Here is a 17,674-nt window from a genome sequence, read left to right on the forward strand (position 1 = left end):
TAGTGGTAAAGGGATCGAATCCACGGAGACTGGTTCAATTTGATAACTCTATGAAAAATCTCTTTGTAAAATACTTGGAATATGACAATAAATTAAAAATGGGGGTTTTGATGTTTTGAAATACTTGAAACAAACTAGAATTAACTATGATTTAAATAGACAATTGCAACAAAAATAAGAATTTGATGTAAAATCAATAAGGGAAAGATGGTTGACTTAAAGTTTTCTCACTTTGACTTTTGATGAACATATCATTAGAATTCAATGGTGCAATACTTGTTTTAAATCCTCAATTTGGCTATAGTAATCCAAGGAGCTTGAGATTACCTAGACTTTTCTTAATTGTTGAAATGGCTAGAGAAGCTCATAACAATTTCCTTAGTCAAAGTCACTAATTCCAAATAGCATGTAATTAGTGAAAGTCAACTAGCATTAAGAACCAAAAAGTCACCAAATCCAAGAGGGGTCAAATGCTTTCACCACCATGTTGGAGGAAATGTTTTTATGATTGTGTGAAGCAAAAACAACACAAAAATCATTTGTTGCTTGCTAATTTGAGGATCCTTTACTTAATCAAGAAATTAGCCAACTAATCACCACAAACACATTTAAACTCATGAACTAAAACATACAAGTAATGATAAGATGTTAAAACACAAAACATTCCCATAAAGATTCAAGAACATGTTCATGGATTCTTCAACATTCAACAAAAGTTCAAAGGATTAACCAAAAGTCAACCAAGATTAGCTTAGCCAAGCATGGCTAAACCCAAAGAAACAAAGTTAGAGAAAATTGTACCAAACATTAAGCAAGAATCAAGAGGTAAAAATATGATGTTCTTCAAGGGTTCTTGGCCTTCAAAAGTCTTCAAAACTCCAGAGAGAATCTTCAAAAATCGGATGTCCAAGAGTATGCAAAAGATGGGTACCAACCTTCCTCAAATAGCTCAAAAGAAGAATTTCCGAAATTGCCCCTGCAGGAGGTTGCGCGACCCGCGTGCTCTTGCGCGGGTGGGTTGCGCGGGTGGTCCCTGGATGTAGCATCTTTGAGGTTTTGGGCCTCCATAGCTTAGCCCACTTGGCCCAGATCGAATCCAATCACCTCCTAGCCCATTTTCTTCAAGTTTTTCTTCATTTTAAGCCCAATTTGACCTCTCCAAATCCTCCAAAGCTCGTGAATTCGCCCGATTAATAATTTACGTACGCTTGAATATTCCCCCGCATCTTGCAAATTTAAAGTTTATTTCTCTCCAAGTCTTCAAATAATCATCAAGATCACTCCATGCATCATCGCCACTACCCATCAAGCCCAACATCATTTTTGTCTACCAAATCTCATCGCCTCCTATACGTCCCGAACACTCCCGCTCCGCTAGACCTAAAAACCTGCAATTATGCTCACAAGATTCGAGAGTACCCGAAATAGTCATAAAATAACAAAAAGGAAAATATGCATGGAAATTATCTAAATTATGAATGAAATATGCTAAAATAAACTATAAAAAGAAGTAATTAAAATGAAGCTATCATGACTCGTCTACTAAAATTGAAAAAAAATCATTTCCAAGCTCTCCCATAATAACATTTAAAATTACATCTGAACATGCTTGCACAATATCTTTCTGGATTTCACCGCATTTCATTTGAGCATTTTTTGGGGCATTCTTTAACACAACACGATCTACAACATCACATCGATCGGCTAACCACTGTAATAGTTCAAGAAAATTACCTTTATTATCTGAGTCTTCCTTCTCGTTATGACCACGAAATGCTAAACCTTGTCGGAGTAGGAACCTAACACAGTCAATTGAAGCATTCAAACGAGTACGATATTCTTTTTCTTGTAAAGTAGTTTGTTTCTCAAAAGCAGACGTGATGGATTGTCTTTGGTTCATCAAACTTTGACACTTTTGGACAGCAATAGTGTGTGGATTTCCTTCTTTATGTTTATCTATTCCTGATTTCCTATTCCATGCTTTAAATCCAGATTTCACAAAATGATCTGATCCACCTTGATTTGGTATACTTGATTTAAATAGATAACAACACAAACAAAATGCAGCATCTTCTTTTATACTATATTCTAACCAATATTTATTATCATCAAACGAAGATTAAATAAATCTTCGAGGTTTACCTCCAAAATCACGTGGTGGAAACTTATGATTGAGAGGTTGGAAAGGTCCTTTTTGCAAGTATGCTCTTCTAATTTCATCTCTTTGGTTTACATGATAAAAATCTATACTTGGTCGTTCAAATGGATCAACAGGTAGTGCGTTTAAATCAACCTTCTTATACTTATGTTGTTGTTCATCATCTTCTTTCTTTTTATAAAACTTATGCAAAGACATTCTTGAATGTTGATGCTTTATTCTGAAATTGAATTATGAAATTGAATGTTATAAAAAGTACCAAACTAATAAGTAATAACCATTATCAATTTATCATTTATCAATCTTTTGTAGTTTTGTTATCAAATAGACTAATAGACAAATCACAAAGTCAAGACAATAAGTCAATAACAATATAACATTATAACATAAAAATCAAGACAATAGCAAACAAACAATGTTTTTATATCAAATACATTATACACAAAGAATTCTCAAAACTGTTAAGTGTTAAGACTTAACAAAAACAAATTAAGAATTCTGCAATCTAATCACTGATTTAGTGATAATGTAATATAAATCATGAAATCATACAAATATACAATCACTAATCAAACAAAGGGTTTTGATTTTGAATAAGAAAAAGCAAAGAATTATGATTTCTAATATTGTATTGTAATACAAACCTCAATTCCTCAAACCTGAACAACAAATAGCAGTTGATCGATGAGTGATGCTGTGTGCGGCTGTGCCCTGTGGCCGATCAGAAATTTCCGTTAGGCGATAGCCGATAGGCTGCTACCGCCGGAGGGGAAGATGGGGACGACCAACGACGGTCGACGGCGTCACGAGTCACGACAGTCGGCACGGACGATGTCAATCGTCACGAACTCACGATGATGAATGATCGATTCGATTCCAATTTTCCAAACAGCGACGCTGCGTCTTTCCCTTTTTTTTTTTTAATAAAAATAAAATATTTGATCAATTGGATTGGGCTACAGCTTAATAGATAATGGGCAAAAGATATGGACATTGATATAAAAAAAAACGGGCTTTGATGTCAAAGGTAGGTCTTTTATAAAAAATAAGGTGGGTCCTTATTTTTTTTTAATAAATACATCATATATAAAATAAAAAAAAAGGCAGGTCCTAGGACCTACCTTCAATGTTACTACCTACGCCCCTGCTTTTTACTTAGAAGTTTATAAACTTTTAATTTTTTTAATACAACGTTTTAAACTAGTATTTAACGAAAGTATTTTAAAATGTTATAAAAAAATATTAAATTGGCATACAAAATCCATGAAACACTTCAAAAATTTTGTAAAGAAAGTTTAGAAATAAATGTATGAAAGTTATAGAAAAATTATATGAAAATAAAAAAAATAAAAAATAAAAAGTAAAAAACTTGTAAGAGAATTCTAAAACATTTATAAAATATTTGGTTTAAAAGCACTTGTATTAAAATTATATGGAAGTATAAAAAAGTTGAAAAAAAATTATAAGCAAAGTTTAAAACATTGTATTAGAAAAACCTATAAGAAAAATAAATATCATAAAAATATTGTAAGAAATTTGTAAAAAAAAATGAAAAAATATCATAAAAATGTTGTAAGAAATTATAAAAAAAAAAAAAATTTAAGAAATGTGTAAAAAAAAATTGTTCATATTTACTATTTAGACAACTTTATTTATTTATTTATTTATTGTATATATTTGACTATTTAACTTGTTAAATATGATCACATATTACCATTGTCACCTGATAATGGTGATATGTGATCATATTTAACAAGTTAAATGATCAAATTTGTACAAAAAAAATAAAGTTACCTAAACGTGAATAAAACGAAAAAGTAATTACCCTCGCAGGTAATTTTCCCATTCTTGAAAGACCAAAGATTCCTCTTCATTGTTTTGATTTTGTTTGCGCTTGAATCTTTTCATTTTCTCAATTTCAACATGTTTGAGGTTTCCTTTTGAAGTTAAAAAAGACTTTTACTCAAAAAATACTTATTGATTTATGAAGATGGGAAAAAAGTTAAAAAAAAAAAAAAAAGGATAATGACTTTAAAGGGTAATATATTTTTTGATTTGTGAATATTTAGTGTGACAACCGTCAAATTCTGGTCAATTCAAAGTTAAATAAAGTCAACAAGTCAAACCGGTCAGCTCAACTAACCCTTGTATACCAGGACTTACGTTCAGTATTTACGAAACAACTCGCTATTCTGATAAGAAATCATAAATCGAAAAGTACATACAACTAGATCTCCTTAACCAAAAACTGTGGTACGTGGCTAGCTGTCACACCCCCGAACCAGACGACGGAAACGTCCGGGGGGTGTTGTGACTCAATTGAATAGCATCACAATAAATATACATGAAACATAACATCATACATCACCAAGCATTGGAATAATACAACTGGTAGCGTTTACATTTAGTACATTATTCCCTAACATTACATGCCCAAAAAGTAGATTGTTCGGTACTAATTTAACAAGCAGCAAAACGTCACTGAGTACACTTATCCCTTCGACTTATCTGTTACCTGAGAATACAAGTATTTTGAAAAACGTCAACATATGAAATGTTGGTGAGTTCATAAGTAATGTTTGAAATCCAATGTTTGTATCGTTTCGAAAACCACCAGAAAATCCGATATTTTCTGAAAATAGTATGGTAAAAAAAAATGTGAAGATCCGTAAGTATGCTTGTTTGTTTTCTATAGATGTAAGCGTACGGGTTGTAAAATTCGGCATGAAATTCGTAAGTGTATTAGTTGAAAACCCTAGGAAAACCCGACGTTTTCCTATCACTTTGCTTTACTTAGTTTGTGTACTGTTATTTCGTTGCGTTAGAGGTATTTGTTGAGCTCCGGAGGCATTGAGTATACAGTGGGTGGTGAATTGTTGTGACGTCCGTTGATGAAAACGTCCAGTCGACAACCTTACAAGTGATCCCTTAGGTGTCACTCGCAGTTATTCACACAACTCAATCCTCCCGGACTTGTGTAGTCCCACGATCGGAGGGAAGGAGAGAAGGTGCGAAACCCTCGGTATTTCCCCGCGTCGTTCAAGACCATTGCAATTGCGAAGGGCCCGAAGCCCAACCCGCAATCGTGAGTTACCGACTTTACTAGCAGCACTGAAGGACCCTTGGGGACCAGCAGCATGTTTGCCATTGAAAGTCCTTTTACGTTATGTCGGATCGGTAAAACCCAACACTTCGTAAGAGAGAGGTCTTCGGGCCTTAAGATCAGGTCATTGGGCTAGCTAGGCTCAACAAACAAGATTTTACACTTTGGGGCCCAAAGATGGTGCGTAGACGTCTGTGCACACTCGCATGTATAGTGACTTCCCAATCGTTATTAGTTATGAATCGTAATGTCGTAATGTCATAGTGTCGTCGTGTTAGTAGTTTCGGATTTTTATTGGTTCGAGACCGAACCAATTCGTTTGACAACGACTTTTGGTATTGTAATGTATTGTATTTCGTCGATAGTCGTGGTACCATCATTTGGTCAAATTGCATGTATTGAACTAGCCTTGAGAATTTTCTGTTTTCAGTCCCTCTTTGATTGTAAAATTTACTTTTTCAACCCCTTTATTTAAATACTTTACGGTTTGGTACTTAAATCAATTTTCTTGACATTTTAATACCAAAAATTTTTGAAATAAATATTTTCCATCATATTTTTCATAGAAAACAGCTTAAGCCCCTGAAATTTCAGTTTTCTCGGTTATAACCCATCCTTTTCGCAAGTTTGACAATTTTGGCCCAAATTGTAAAATTTTTGCAACTTTAGTCCCCTTTAAATTTAAAAAGCATTTTAAACCTTTGAAAAGGACTTGGAACACTTATAGTCCACTGTTTTACAGAAAAATACAGTTTTGGCCCTCCAAAACAGAAAATTTCGCATAATGGGCCTCATTGGGCCGAAAATGTCATTTTTAGCCCATTAAGCTTGGAATTTATGTTTTTAACCCTCCAAATGGTATATTTTCAGAAAACACATTATGTAAACTGTTTTGACTCATCTCACCCATCAGATTTCGAAATATTTCATTTTAGACCCTTCAACTTTGTATTTTTAACATTTTATGTCAAAAAAATGAGTTTTTAGCCCAAAATAAGTGTTGTCAAGCCATTTGGCTATTTTTCTTAGTATACTTTGCATGTAGTAGTATATTTTATGCTAGAATAAAATATATATCTCGGTTTTTAGCATTTCATCACTAGATCTAGCATCAAAATCATACAAAACATACATATAAGCATAGAAATCAACCACAACATACACATAATGATGGATCTACACCTTTGCTTGTATTCTCCCCCACAAAAACTTATAAAAATGTAAAAATTGCGAAAATAAGGGGGTATGAAACTCACCTTGGGGTTTGGTTTGGTTTTGGTGAGAAGATGGAAGGAGAATTCGGCATAGCTTGCTTTTTGAGAGGAGTTTTCGAATTCAAGAAGGATCTAAGAGTCATGATCCACGAAAATGCATGAGTTAAGAGAATATTTTTGAAGAAATCAAGAGGCTAGACCATGGATCTAAGCATAAACTTACCAAGGATGATGATTTTGGTGAAGAATCCTCTTGAAAACACCCTAGATCTTCGAAATTTTGGATGGAAGGAAAGGAGGGTGTTCTTGATGGTTGAGAGAGTTTTCTTGAAAGATTTTTGAGAGAATGAGGTGGTGAGAAGATGTGTTGGCCGAAAATAAGAAGAGAGGGGGAGAGAGGATGTGATGGTTACCTAGATGTATGAGGTTTGGATATTACTTAATGGTTAATTTGCATTGAAGTCCACCATGCAAATGTGATGTGTCCATTGCTCATTAATTCCCTTCTTTCTTCATTGGGCCAAAATGGAGTAATCATGGAGGAGTTTGGGCCTTATCTTGGTCCTTACTCGAAATTATGAAGCACAAAAAAAAAAATTCGGCCCATTGGGGCAAATGAAATCTTTTATGGCCCAATAAGGCTCATTAGAGATAATATGAATTATTTTAGGCCCACATGGCCCAAAATGCTAAGGTTTTATGAATGTGGTCTATTTAGAGCCCAATTAGGGTTTCTAGGCCCAAGATAGTCAACTTGAAGGTTTATTGGTCCATTAGGCCCAATAAGAGAATCCTAGGCCATAGTAAACTTGAAATGGGATATCTAGGGTTTCCAATCCTTATTTGAGCATATGAGATGTATTTGAATAGGAATGGAGTATAGTATTCACTTAGAGTACAAGTTATCACACTAGGTGAATGATTGCATGAGAGTAGAATCTCCTAGCAAAAATGCTAGTTGTGACATCATCCCCCCGTTAGAGGGAATTTCGTCCCGAAATTCTTTTGAAAGATAGGTTCATGAATGAGAGAATAGGTACTTCATCTGGTCTTTGCGCTTCCCATGTGAATTCCGGTCCACGCTTTGTGTTCCATCGAACCTTCACAATCGAAATGTGGCTTTGTTTTGTATGCTCTACTTCCCTATCTAAAACAACTCGACTGGTTCTTTGATGAACATGAGATTCTTGTTTATTTTGATCCTTTATAAAGGAATGATAAGAATTTTTCCTGATAGGCACTTTTTCAGATTCGAGACGCTGAACACAGGGTGTACGTTGCTGAGCTCTACTGGTAGCTGCAGCCTATAAGTCTTTGGACCAATCCGAGCAAGGTTCTCGAACTGTCCGATGCATCGCGGGTCTAGTTTTATCGTTTCCTAAAGCGAATCATTCCTTTCCAAGGAGATTCCTTTAATAACACGCGATCCCCGACTTGACATCCTAATGGCTTACGCTGCTTGTCAGAATAGCTCTTCGGTCGGTCTCGCGATGCTTGAAGTCAAGCTTCGATTTGGATTATCTTCTCGGTAGTTTCGCAAATGGTTTCTGGCCTCATAAGAATACTGACGAGTGATCCGCATTTATGACTATAGAGAGTTTCGAAACGAACAATCTTGATGCTCGTGCGATAATTGTTAATGTATGAGGATTCAGCCAAGGGAAACTGGGTATTCCCTGACTTGTTGAATTCAAACACCCAGACTGATAGCATGACTTTAAGTGGTTGAATGGTTCGTTTGCCTTGGCTATTGGTTTGAAGGTGGTAAGAAACGATCATGTCTAGCTATGTTCCCATAGCCCTCGAAGTGACTGTGAAAGTCTTGAAGTAATCCCGTTATCTCGATTCGAGATAGTAGATACCGATATCTCATGGAGTCTCACGATCTCCTTGATATAGATGCATGTAAACCTTTCTGTCTTGTTTGATTTTAGTATTAGCAGGAAATAGGCAGCTTGGGTTAACCTATCGACAATCACCCAGTTAACTCCCAATTTAACTTGCGTACCTATAAGCTTCGTCTTTCAACTTCGAGAGTTTTATCCATCCATGCAGTGCCTTCTTCGCGATATTCTCCGACTTTGATGTTTTCAAGGCTGGTCGTAGATGTTGACAGTGTTTCGTTCTTGCTTCGTGGGCCGACGAGTATGTTATTGATGAGAATAATGAAAAGGCTAACTAGGAATGGTTGGGAAAACTTGGTTTGTAGGGTCCATGAATAGTGTGGGAGCATTCGTTATACCGAAGGATATCACAATGAATTTGAAATGGCCACGACGAGTTCAGAAGGCAGTTTTTTTGAAATGTCGCCTTCTCGGACTCGAAGTTGATGATAACCGATGCTTAGATCTATTTTTAAAGAAGTAACGAGCTCCTTGGAGCTGGCCAAATAGATCGTCAGTCCGTGGAAGTAGGTATCGATTTTTAATAAGGAGATTATTCGATTTCCTAAAATCGATGTACCTTCGGAAGGATCTGTCTTCTTGAGAAACAAGACCGGAGCTCTCTAGGATGAGAAGCTTGGCCTAATGAATCGTTTGCGCAACAATTCTACTCAGTTGACAAGATAACTTATGAATTTTTGGCGGGAGTCAACCTATAGGGTGAATTGGCAATTGATATGGTTCCAGATATGAGGTTGATTCGAAATTCGACCTGTCTCTCTGGGGTATTCCTGAAAGTTCCTCAGGAAACACATTTGAAAAAAATCACATGCTACTGGAATACCTTGTATGTCTACCTCTTCTTCGGTCTAGTCCACAACATGAGTGAGGAGAACATAGTTCTTCTGGTGCAGGCACTTCTGCGCCTTGATGCACGAGATAGGAAGAGGATTGGCGCCAGGTTTATATCCATGGATTATTAGAGTTCTCGTGATTAGGAAGGTGAAGGCAAACGGCCTTCTCGCGACACATAGTATTGGCACGGTGGGGGCTTAACCCAACCACGACGATTATCACATTAAAACTCCTAATCTTTACTGGCATGAAATCTATTTGTCATGAATGGTTGTTTAGTGTTAAGGTGTACTCCACATAAGTACCCTAGGTTAAGTCGGTTTTTCCCCGTTGGCCATGTCCATTGAAAGGGCTTAGCTTAGCTTTCGGGATGTTGTGTTAGTAAGTGTTTGAATATGTTACTAATCGAAACTTCGCTCGGGTTTACCATTAAATAAGAGGTAAGCGAAAGAGTTGTCAAGTGGGAACATACCAATAACAACCGTTGGGTCTTGGACTGCTTCGCCTTGAACCCAGGTCAGGACCATTTCTGATCCTTCTGCACCTTGATTGTTATCCTTGGGGAGACCACGCCTGAGGTGACCGGTTCCTCCATACCCATAGCAGGTGTGGATGGTCTCATCATTGGTGTTGTTGTTAGGGTTGCTGCGAGTGTTGTCATTTCCATTTGGCTGACGATTCTGGCATGGATACGTTCTACAGAATTTAGTGGTGTGATTCTTTCGGTTGCATTGTCACAATGCATCTCCCGGTAGGCTTCATTATGATGGAATTTTCACTGGTTGCATTTTGGAAGGATTCCAACATATGGTCTCCCGGTTGTTGGTGTAATAGGGGTCATGGTCTCATGAACAGCAACAACATGTTGCTTCCTTGAGAACCCTTGAGTGGGATGTCCTTTCCTCTTACTTCCAGACCTCAGCTTCCTGCTCTTAAGCTTGGGGTTTGGAGTTCCTTGATAGGTTGTCACTTGTCGGTTTCCATGTTCGTTCTTTTGGCTGGAGTTGTCAATGCTATTCCTGCCTCCATTGGGGTTGTTTGCATTGATTTGTGCCATAGCAGCGGTTACTGCCGCCGTTACAGCATCTTGAAATGTAGCAGGGTCCATCTGCAGGAGTGGTGTCTCACGAGTGTGATTGTTATTCTTGCGAGATGGCATTTTCCTGCTGCTCGTTGATAATCTAGATTGTAAGTAATGATCGTCATTCTTGGTTGTACTCTATAATACTTTGCATCTTGTTGTATAGTTCTTACTGCTTCCATCAACATCCCCATGATGTATTTACGGTAGTAGGTAATCACAGATTGGCACGATCATCACATCTATCCTTAGAGTATATAGGGTGTTTTGGTTTCGATATCCTTATGTCTCTAGTGGTCTCGAGGGTTTGCTTGTGCATATAATTGAGTCTTTGTAGTAATATGAAATCAATATAGCACATAATTGTTTCAGGGGTAAGTACCATCTCAGTACACGAAAGAGTCATGTCAGATGTCGCACCCCCAAACCAAGGATGGCGGAAACGTCCGGGGGTGGAGGACTTCATGTAGAGTATCACAACAATGAGTATAATAGTGCTCAAAGTAAATACAACCAACACAAATATAATTGAAAACGTTACAACAAAGCACATGTTTACATGATTCACATCAATTACATTATAATACAAAATGAACTGTTTGACGATTTATCGTCCCATCCTCAAAACGTTGTTGATTTCCTGTTTTCACTGAATTCCTGAGAATACAAGTAGTTTTGAAAAGTGTCAACACAAAGGTTGGTGAGTTCATAAGAGATTTCGTTAGAAAAGTAAATCGTTTTCCTTGTAAAAGCGTTAGAATATGTATCCAGAAAATCCGATATTTTCTTTAAAATCTGTGTAAGGTAGTCTTATGACTGAAGACCAAAATGTATAAGTAATCTTTCTTATTAATAGAAAATGTTATGTATTTAAATGGACATGGACATGTTTGAACTAAAAGAAATTTCTATATGTTCTCATGTTTGTTAATACATTATATATATGTGGTCCTAAATTAGAGGACCGAGTAATAACAAGTATTGACCATACTTAAAAGTATAAATGTGGTTTCAAATGATGTGTAGTCGTAACTACCAAAACCAAAAGTGTACAGTAATATCTGTACTCATAGAGATAAAAAGGTGATTTTAAATCGACATAAAACTCATTTAGGTTTTAAAAATAAAATCCCGTAAACTTATGGATTGTTCCCTATGTGAGCCGTTATAATCATACTATGATTATGTGAACCTGCCACGACGTTCTCAGTGTCGCGAAAAATAAAATGACATTTGTCACCCGTAGACCTGCAGGTCCAACTGTAGCTAGCAGCAAGGTGTGGGGTGTCAATCCCAATATAGATCTATATACAAGTATCACGTTCTCCCTCAAGGAGATTCTGATTATAACTACCAGGAATTATATCCCGCACTCGGACGTACGGGGGGAGAGAGAGAGAGAGAGAGAGAGAGAGAGAAAAATAGAGAAACTCACAATATAGGATAACAAGTTTACGTTAAATGTGTGTGAATATAAATATTTCTTGTATGAATGTACCCTTCTTGTACGAGTGCGTAGAGTGATGTATCATAAACTATACCTATTATAGTTTATCTAAAATGTATGTAATATGTATGAATCCTTTTATGGAAATGTATTAGTGTTGTGAATTTATCAAACCATAGATTAACTTACGTGAAATGTGTGCGAATAGCAATCTTTCTTATATGAATGTACACTTCTGGTACGAGTGCGTAGAGTGATGTATCATAAACTATGCCTATTATAGTTTATCTAAAATGTATGTAATATGTATGAATCCTTTTATGGAAATGTATTAGTGTTGTGAATTTATCAAACCATAGATTAACTTACGTGAAATGTGTGCGAATAGAAATCTTTCTTATATGAATGTACACTTCTGGTACGAGTGCGTAGAGTGATGTATCATAAACTATGCCTATTATAGTTTATCTAAAATGTATGTAATATGTATGAATCCTTTTATGGAAATGTATTAGTGTTATAAATATATTCAAACTATACTTTTTATAGTTAAATAATACGTGTTCCAAAATGAATGGATAAAATTTAATATGAATGTCTTAGTTTCAGTTCATAATGATAAACTAACTAGGAGACACATTCAAACATTAAAACTTATGATTATACACTTTGCTCAACATAATACAAAGTGTTATGATATTTACATGCTGTTGGTAAAATTTAGCAATTCTGCCCTGTTTTGGAAAAATCATAGAAAAATCATACAAAGTCGAAAACTAGATCCGTAAATTCTGAGAGTTCACAAAATGTGTCTAGTTTTCTCATAATTTTTATCACAATTTATAATGACCTCTAACTTGGGTGAAAAAGTCCATAATCACAGACTGGTCCGGATTGTTGTTTGAAGTGATAGGCAGTTTTGTAAAAATCACCATAAATCGTAGAAAAATCGTATGGAGATGTGCAAGTAGCCATTTTAAAGCTAAAAACTTGAGCTATTTGCACCTTGTACAGTTTTGAAAACAAAAATATTTAAGATGCCCAAAACAGTCCGTGAATGGAGTTGAACTTTTCTGATGAAGGCTGTTAGAGAAATTTAGTTATGTTCTTAGTGTTTTAACTTGTATTCCCCCCCTGAAAACTTGAGAAAACATGAAAATGTAGGGGTATGAACTCACCTTGAGTGATTTCAGTAGATAAGTGTTGAAGAAGATAAGTGTTCAACCCAAGAACACTTGAAGAATCTCTTGAAGATTCGAAGATCTAACACAATTATGAGAGAGTTTGTGTAAGATATCCATGATTTGAGTGGAAATATTTGAGATAATCATAAAGAGAATGGGTTATGCTTACCAATGTGGAGGAAAAACTCAAGATCAGCCCTTGAATCTTGAATTTCTAGAGAGAGAAAGTGAGAGAGGAAAGAGTTTGATCTTCTTGTGAAATGAGAGCAAATGAGAGAAGTGAGGAGAGAGGATGAATATTCAGCCCTCAAAAACGTGGGAAAGAGGGATAATTGAGTGGAAAGGACATTGATGTGACCTAGGTAAGGTGGAGAGGTGTGGTTAGTCAAAGAGTGGGTGTGGGGTGGTTGCTTGTGACATTGGATAAGGCAAAGTCAACACTCCACCTTTAATAATTCACCCATTTGATTTTTATTATTTAAATAATGATTTTCATCAAAATATGTTTAAATTATGAATATTTAGAGTTTATTATGTTAAAATATAATTTCTGGAGCAAATCCCGCTTTAAAATCACGAAAAACGGGCTTAAAATGTTAAAAATATCAAAAATGGGCTAAAAATGACAAATATGCGAATTTATGGCCGAGGCTCGGCCTCCTGATGCTGAACCGAGAGAGAGAGGGAGGCAGAACCGAGAGGAGAGGAGAAGGAGGGAAGGAACCGAGAGGTGGGAGGGGACAGAGAGGCGCGCGAAGAGACAGAGGGGCGGAGTAGAGACAGAGTAGAGCGAGAAGCGAACAGAGAGTGCGACAGAGAACCGAGGCTCGGTCCTCGCGTGCATCTAACCAACAGAGGCTCGGTCCTCGCACGCTTCTCGCCAACAGAGGCTCGGTCCTCGCATGCTTCTAGCCAACAGAGGCTCGGTCTTCGCATGCTTCTAGCCAACAGAGGCTCGGTCCTCGCATGCTTCTAGCCAACAGAGGCTCGGTCTTCGGTCCTAGGGTCTTCTTGGTTCTTAGTCTCGGCCTTAAGGAGCTTCGGCTCCTTAAGAAGGGTTTCGGTTCCTAAGGTCCCGTTTTGTCGTTTTTACCCCGTTTTAAGCCGTTTTTTACCCGGTTAAGGGCCGGAATGACCCGAATGATTCCAAAAAGTTACGGGAAACTTTTGAGAGAGATTTGGGAGAGATTTCTCACACTTGGAGAGATTTGGGAGAGATTTGACATTCTTGGAGAGATTTCTCATACAGAGTGATATTTGCGAGAGTTTTCACATACTTTGAGATATTTGGGAGAGATTTGACATTCTTGGAGAGATTTCTCATACAGAGAGATATTAGAGAGAGATTTCACATACTTGGAGAGATTTGGGAGAGATTTGATATTCTTGGAGAGATTTCTCATATAGAGAGGTATTTGAGAGAGGTTTCACATGCTTAGAGGGATTTGGGAGAGAATTGACATTCTTGGAGAGATTTCTAATACAGAGAGATATTTAAGAGAGATTTCACATACTTGGAGAGATTTGGGAGAGATTTGACATAGAGACAGATAAAGTGAAAACGAGTGGGAGAGGTTCCATGTGTGACAACTGTGAGTGTCCGGCATCGCAATGCATGGTTCGTAAACCCTGTTAAGCCTTGTTTAAGGATCTTACACACTCCCGATGAGTATGCAACATTGTTTTATCGGTTTGGCTCGCCACGTACTACAGTTTTAGGTTAAGGAGATCTAGATGTTCGCACTTTTTGTTTTATGATTTCTCATTAGAATAGAAGTTTATGTAGAAGTTTCATAGTGTGAATTTTTGTACTCACGGGGAAATTGAGTTAAACGGTTTGACTTGCTGACTTTAGCTGACTTTGACTTGACCGAAATTTGACGGTTGTCACATCATCCCCCCGTTAGAGGGAATTTCGTCCCGAAATTTGAATTTAGGAAAGGAGTAGGTATGAATAATCAATCCGAGAAGTGAGGATACTTCTTAATTGAATGACTCACGCGCTCCCATGTGACTCTAGGTCCGTGGTTAATATTCCAGCGAACTTTCACTAATGGGAAGTGGCGTTGTTTCATCCGCTTGATCTCGTCCCATGGTCACCATGGTTCTTCTAAGAAGGTGAGGCTCTTGTGGAACTCGATCTCGTCGAGGGGAGTTGCAAGAGTCTCGACGGATAGATACTTCTTGTAAATTTGGGACGTGTTGGGTAGGGTGTACTTTACCAAGTTCACGGGAGTAGATTGAAGTAGCGAGTTACAGGGCTGATTCTGACAAGAATCTCGAAAGACACAATTATTTGGGGTATTGGCTTTCCATGCTTTCCGAAGCGTACGAAGCCTTCCCAGAGTGAGTGTTTCTAGAGGAATTCGGTCGGTCATACCGGAGTTCTAGAGGTTTCTTCTTCTTGTTTCTCTTCCTGTCAAGGGTTGCTCCCTTTAGGGTCAAAGTTGGGAGGGGGTTCGTATTTTTCGAGAAGTTCCGAAGGAGTTAAGACGATAGGTCAGCGAGACCCAGAATCTTGGTGTATTTCTGCTAACGCCTTTAGTGCTGACTGTTTCTCAACGGTTATGATCAATTGAAAGGGTCCTTATGAATTTCCACCTTGGTAACGATGTGTCTTGAGAATTGAACCCCTCAATTCCAAAACTCGTATCTAGAGAACATCGGGTAATACTTTTCTGATCGTATTTCTTCCGTGGTTTGTTGTAGCTGCTCCCCTTGGTTTCCTTCTTACTACGAGGGGAGATAAGTAAGTCATTTGTAATGACGATGATGAGTTGATCCTAGCAAGAAGGGTATATCCTATTTATTACGTTCATGAATCCAACGAGTGGATCTGGTCCTATCCGAGGGTTATCACAACGAACTTTCAGCGTTCTTATCGAAATTGGAGGATCGTTCTCAGATATCTTTCTTCAATACTCGTGACTGGTGATATTCAGATCTCAGGTCCAATTCCTGAAGGGTACCTCGTCTCTTGAGGTTGGCCGGCCTATTCGTCAATGCGAGGTAGATAGTAAAGGTTTCTATAGAGATGTTGTCGGGGCCTCTGAAATCGATGGAATCGTGAGCAATTTGTCTTTCTAATTTGAAAAATAAGATGAGAGCTTTTCAGGGTGAGAAACTTGGTTCTTCAATTTCATTGTTGAGTAGTTCGACAGGTTTGACCCGACAGCTCTTGTAGCTCGGTAGGAAGTATGTGGGTTTGGTCCACACGACTATGACTTTTTTTTTTTTTGAATGGTAGGGAATTTACTCGTCCTTCTGGGCAACCTTAGCCCAAAGCTCATGGCAGGACTCGTACCCTATCTGACCCAAGCTTTTATGCTTGAACCTTGTCAGCTACATGCGCGACATTCCCGAAGGTCTCCTGTATATACATGTGATAAAGCTTCGGGAAGTATGACACTCCTTTGGTGCGTGTTTTGGAGTTCCACAGCGAGAGACGACCCAAAGGTCCGTGCTGGGTGTCTACGAGAGACGATAGTTTCGATAATCAGGGGTTAGGCGAAAAGCCCCTTTTTATAGTCGTTTAATCAGGAAGACGAGGGCAATATCAATCAAAATTGGAATACGACAACACTATCTCTTTTTTTTTTTTTTTTTTTTTGATAACAGGAGATAAGTTGTATTCGAAGGAAGAGATCACTAGAGTGATAGAGTGTCCTGTATTTCTTTTCTGTGTGTTCCGTTTTGTTTGATGTTATGATTATTGTAGATGATTCCTACCACAGTGTCTAGCACTGGTAGCGGGTGTGTTTTCGATAGCCAGTAATGATACTTGATATCATGACTCCTGACAGGTCTCCTTACGATCGAGCGGTATATGATTGTCGTATGTAAATTGACATCGTGAAATTTGTCGAGTGGGTGACCCCACTCAACCCCTAATACTAGACATGGAATTGGAGTCAGTATGGAATTATCTATTTCAAGACTTAAGTATTTTGATTTTAAATTATCCCCGATGTATGGACAAAGTCATTACAACTTACAGGTAATGCTCCTAAGGTCACATATGAATGTCTTTGGTTTGATTTGTATGAGAGAGAAAATATTTTAGCTACTTTTTAGAAAGAAGGTTACTTTAGTAAGTGTACCAAATTCATTACAAACATATAGTACTTAAACGTTTTATCGTTGGGAACATTACAAAAGTCCTAACATGGTTCCCTTGCTGCTCCTGTTGGTGTGTCCATCACATTCCTACTGTTCCTTCGTCGTTCTTCTCAGTTGGACATTCTCTCTTGAAGTGTCCCGTTTCACCGCATAGGTAACATACTGGGCCTACCTTGGTGCAGTTGATTGAAGGGAGGTGATGGGCCGAGGCCCTACAGAAACGAACGGTATGCCCTTTCCTGTTGCAGTTTTTACAGTGCATCTCCCGGCAAGCCCCATGGTGATGAAAGCCATATTTGTTGCACTTTGGGAGTGATCCCTCATATGGTCTGGCAGGCATTTGGGTGGCAGACCCTGAGGCTAGTGTCGAGGCATTTGTCATGACTGTTGTTGTAATGGTAGAGGCGGCCTTAGGCTGTTGTCTTTTAGTGTATCCCTTTGATTTGTGGCGCTTTTTCATGTCCCAAAACTTTCTCTTCTTGTTCGTAGGTTTTTGGCCTGAGGTATTTTTGTTGGTAGGTACCCATTGGTGTCCCTGATTGTTACCACCATTTGTATTGTTAGTACCGCTTCCACCCTTGTTGATGTTGTTAGTATTGAAGTGCACCATGACGGCTGCCACGGCTGCCG

General features: G+C 37.8%; 1 protein-coding gene across 1 annotated transcript; it reads right to left on the minus strand.

Annotated features, from left to right (window-relative positions):
- Positions 1–1,528: 1,528 nt before the first annotated feature.
- On the minus strand, positions 1,529–2,356 carry LOC145002886 (uncharacterized). The gene is made up of 2 exons (XM_078962070.1): positions 2,143–2,356; positions 1,529–2,088 (listed from the first exon to the last, which is right to left on the minus strand). The coding sequence occupies exons 1-2, from the start codon at positions 2,354–2,356 to the stop codon at positions 1,529–1,531; spliced, it is 774 nt and encodes a 257-aa protein (XP_078818196.1).
- Positions 2,357–17,674: the final 15,318 nt, after the last annotated feature.

The sequence above is a fragment of the Lactuca saligna genome, chromosome 6 (assembly GCF_052625555.1).
Source record: "Lactuca saligna cultivar CGN05327 chromosome 6, ASM5262555v1, whole genome shotgun sequence".
Lineage (NCBI taxonomy): Eukaryota > Viridiplantae > Streptophyta > Magnoliopsida > Asterales > Asteraceae > Lactuca > Lactuca saligna.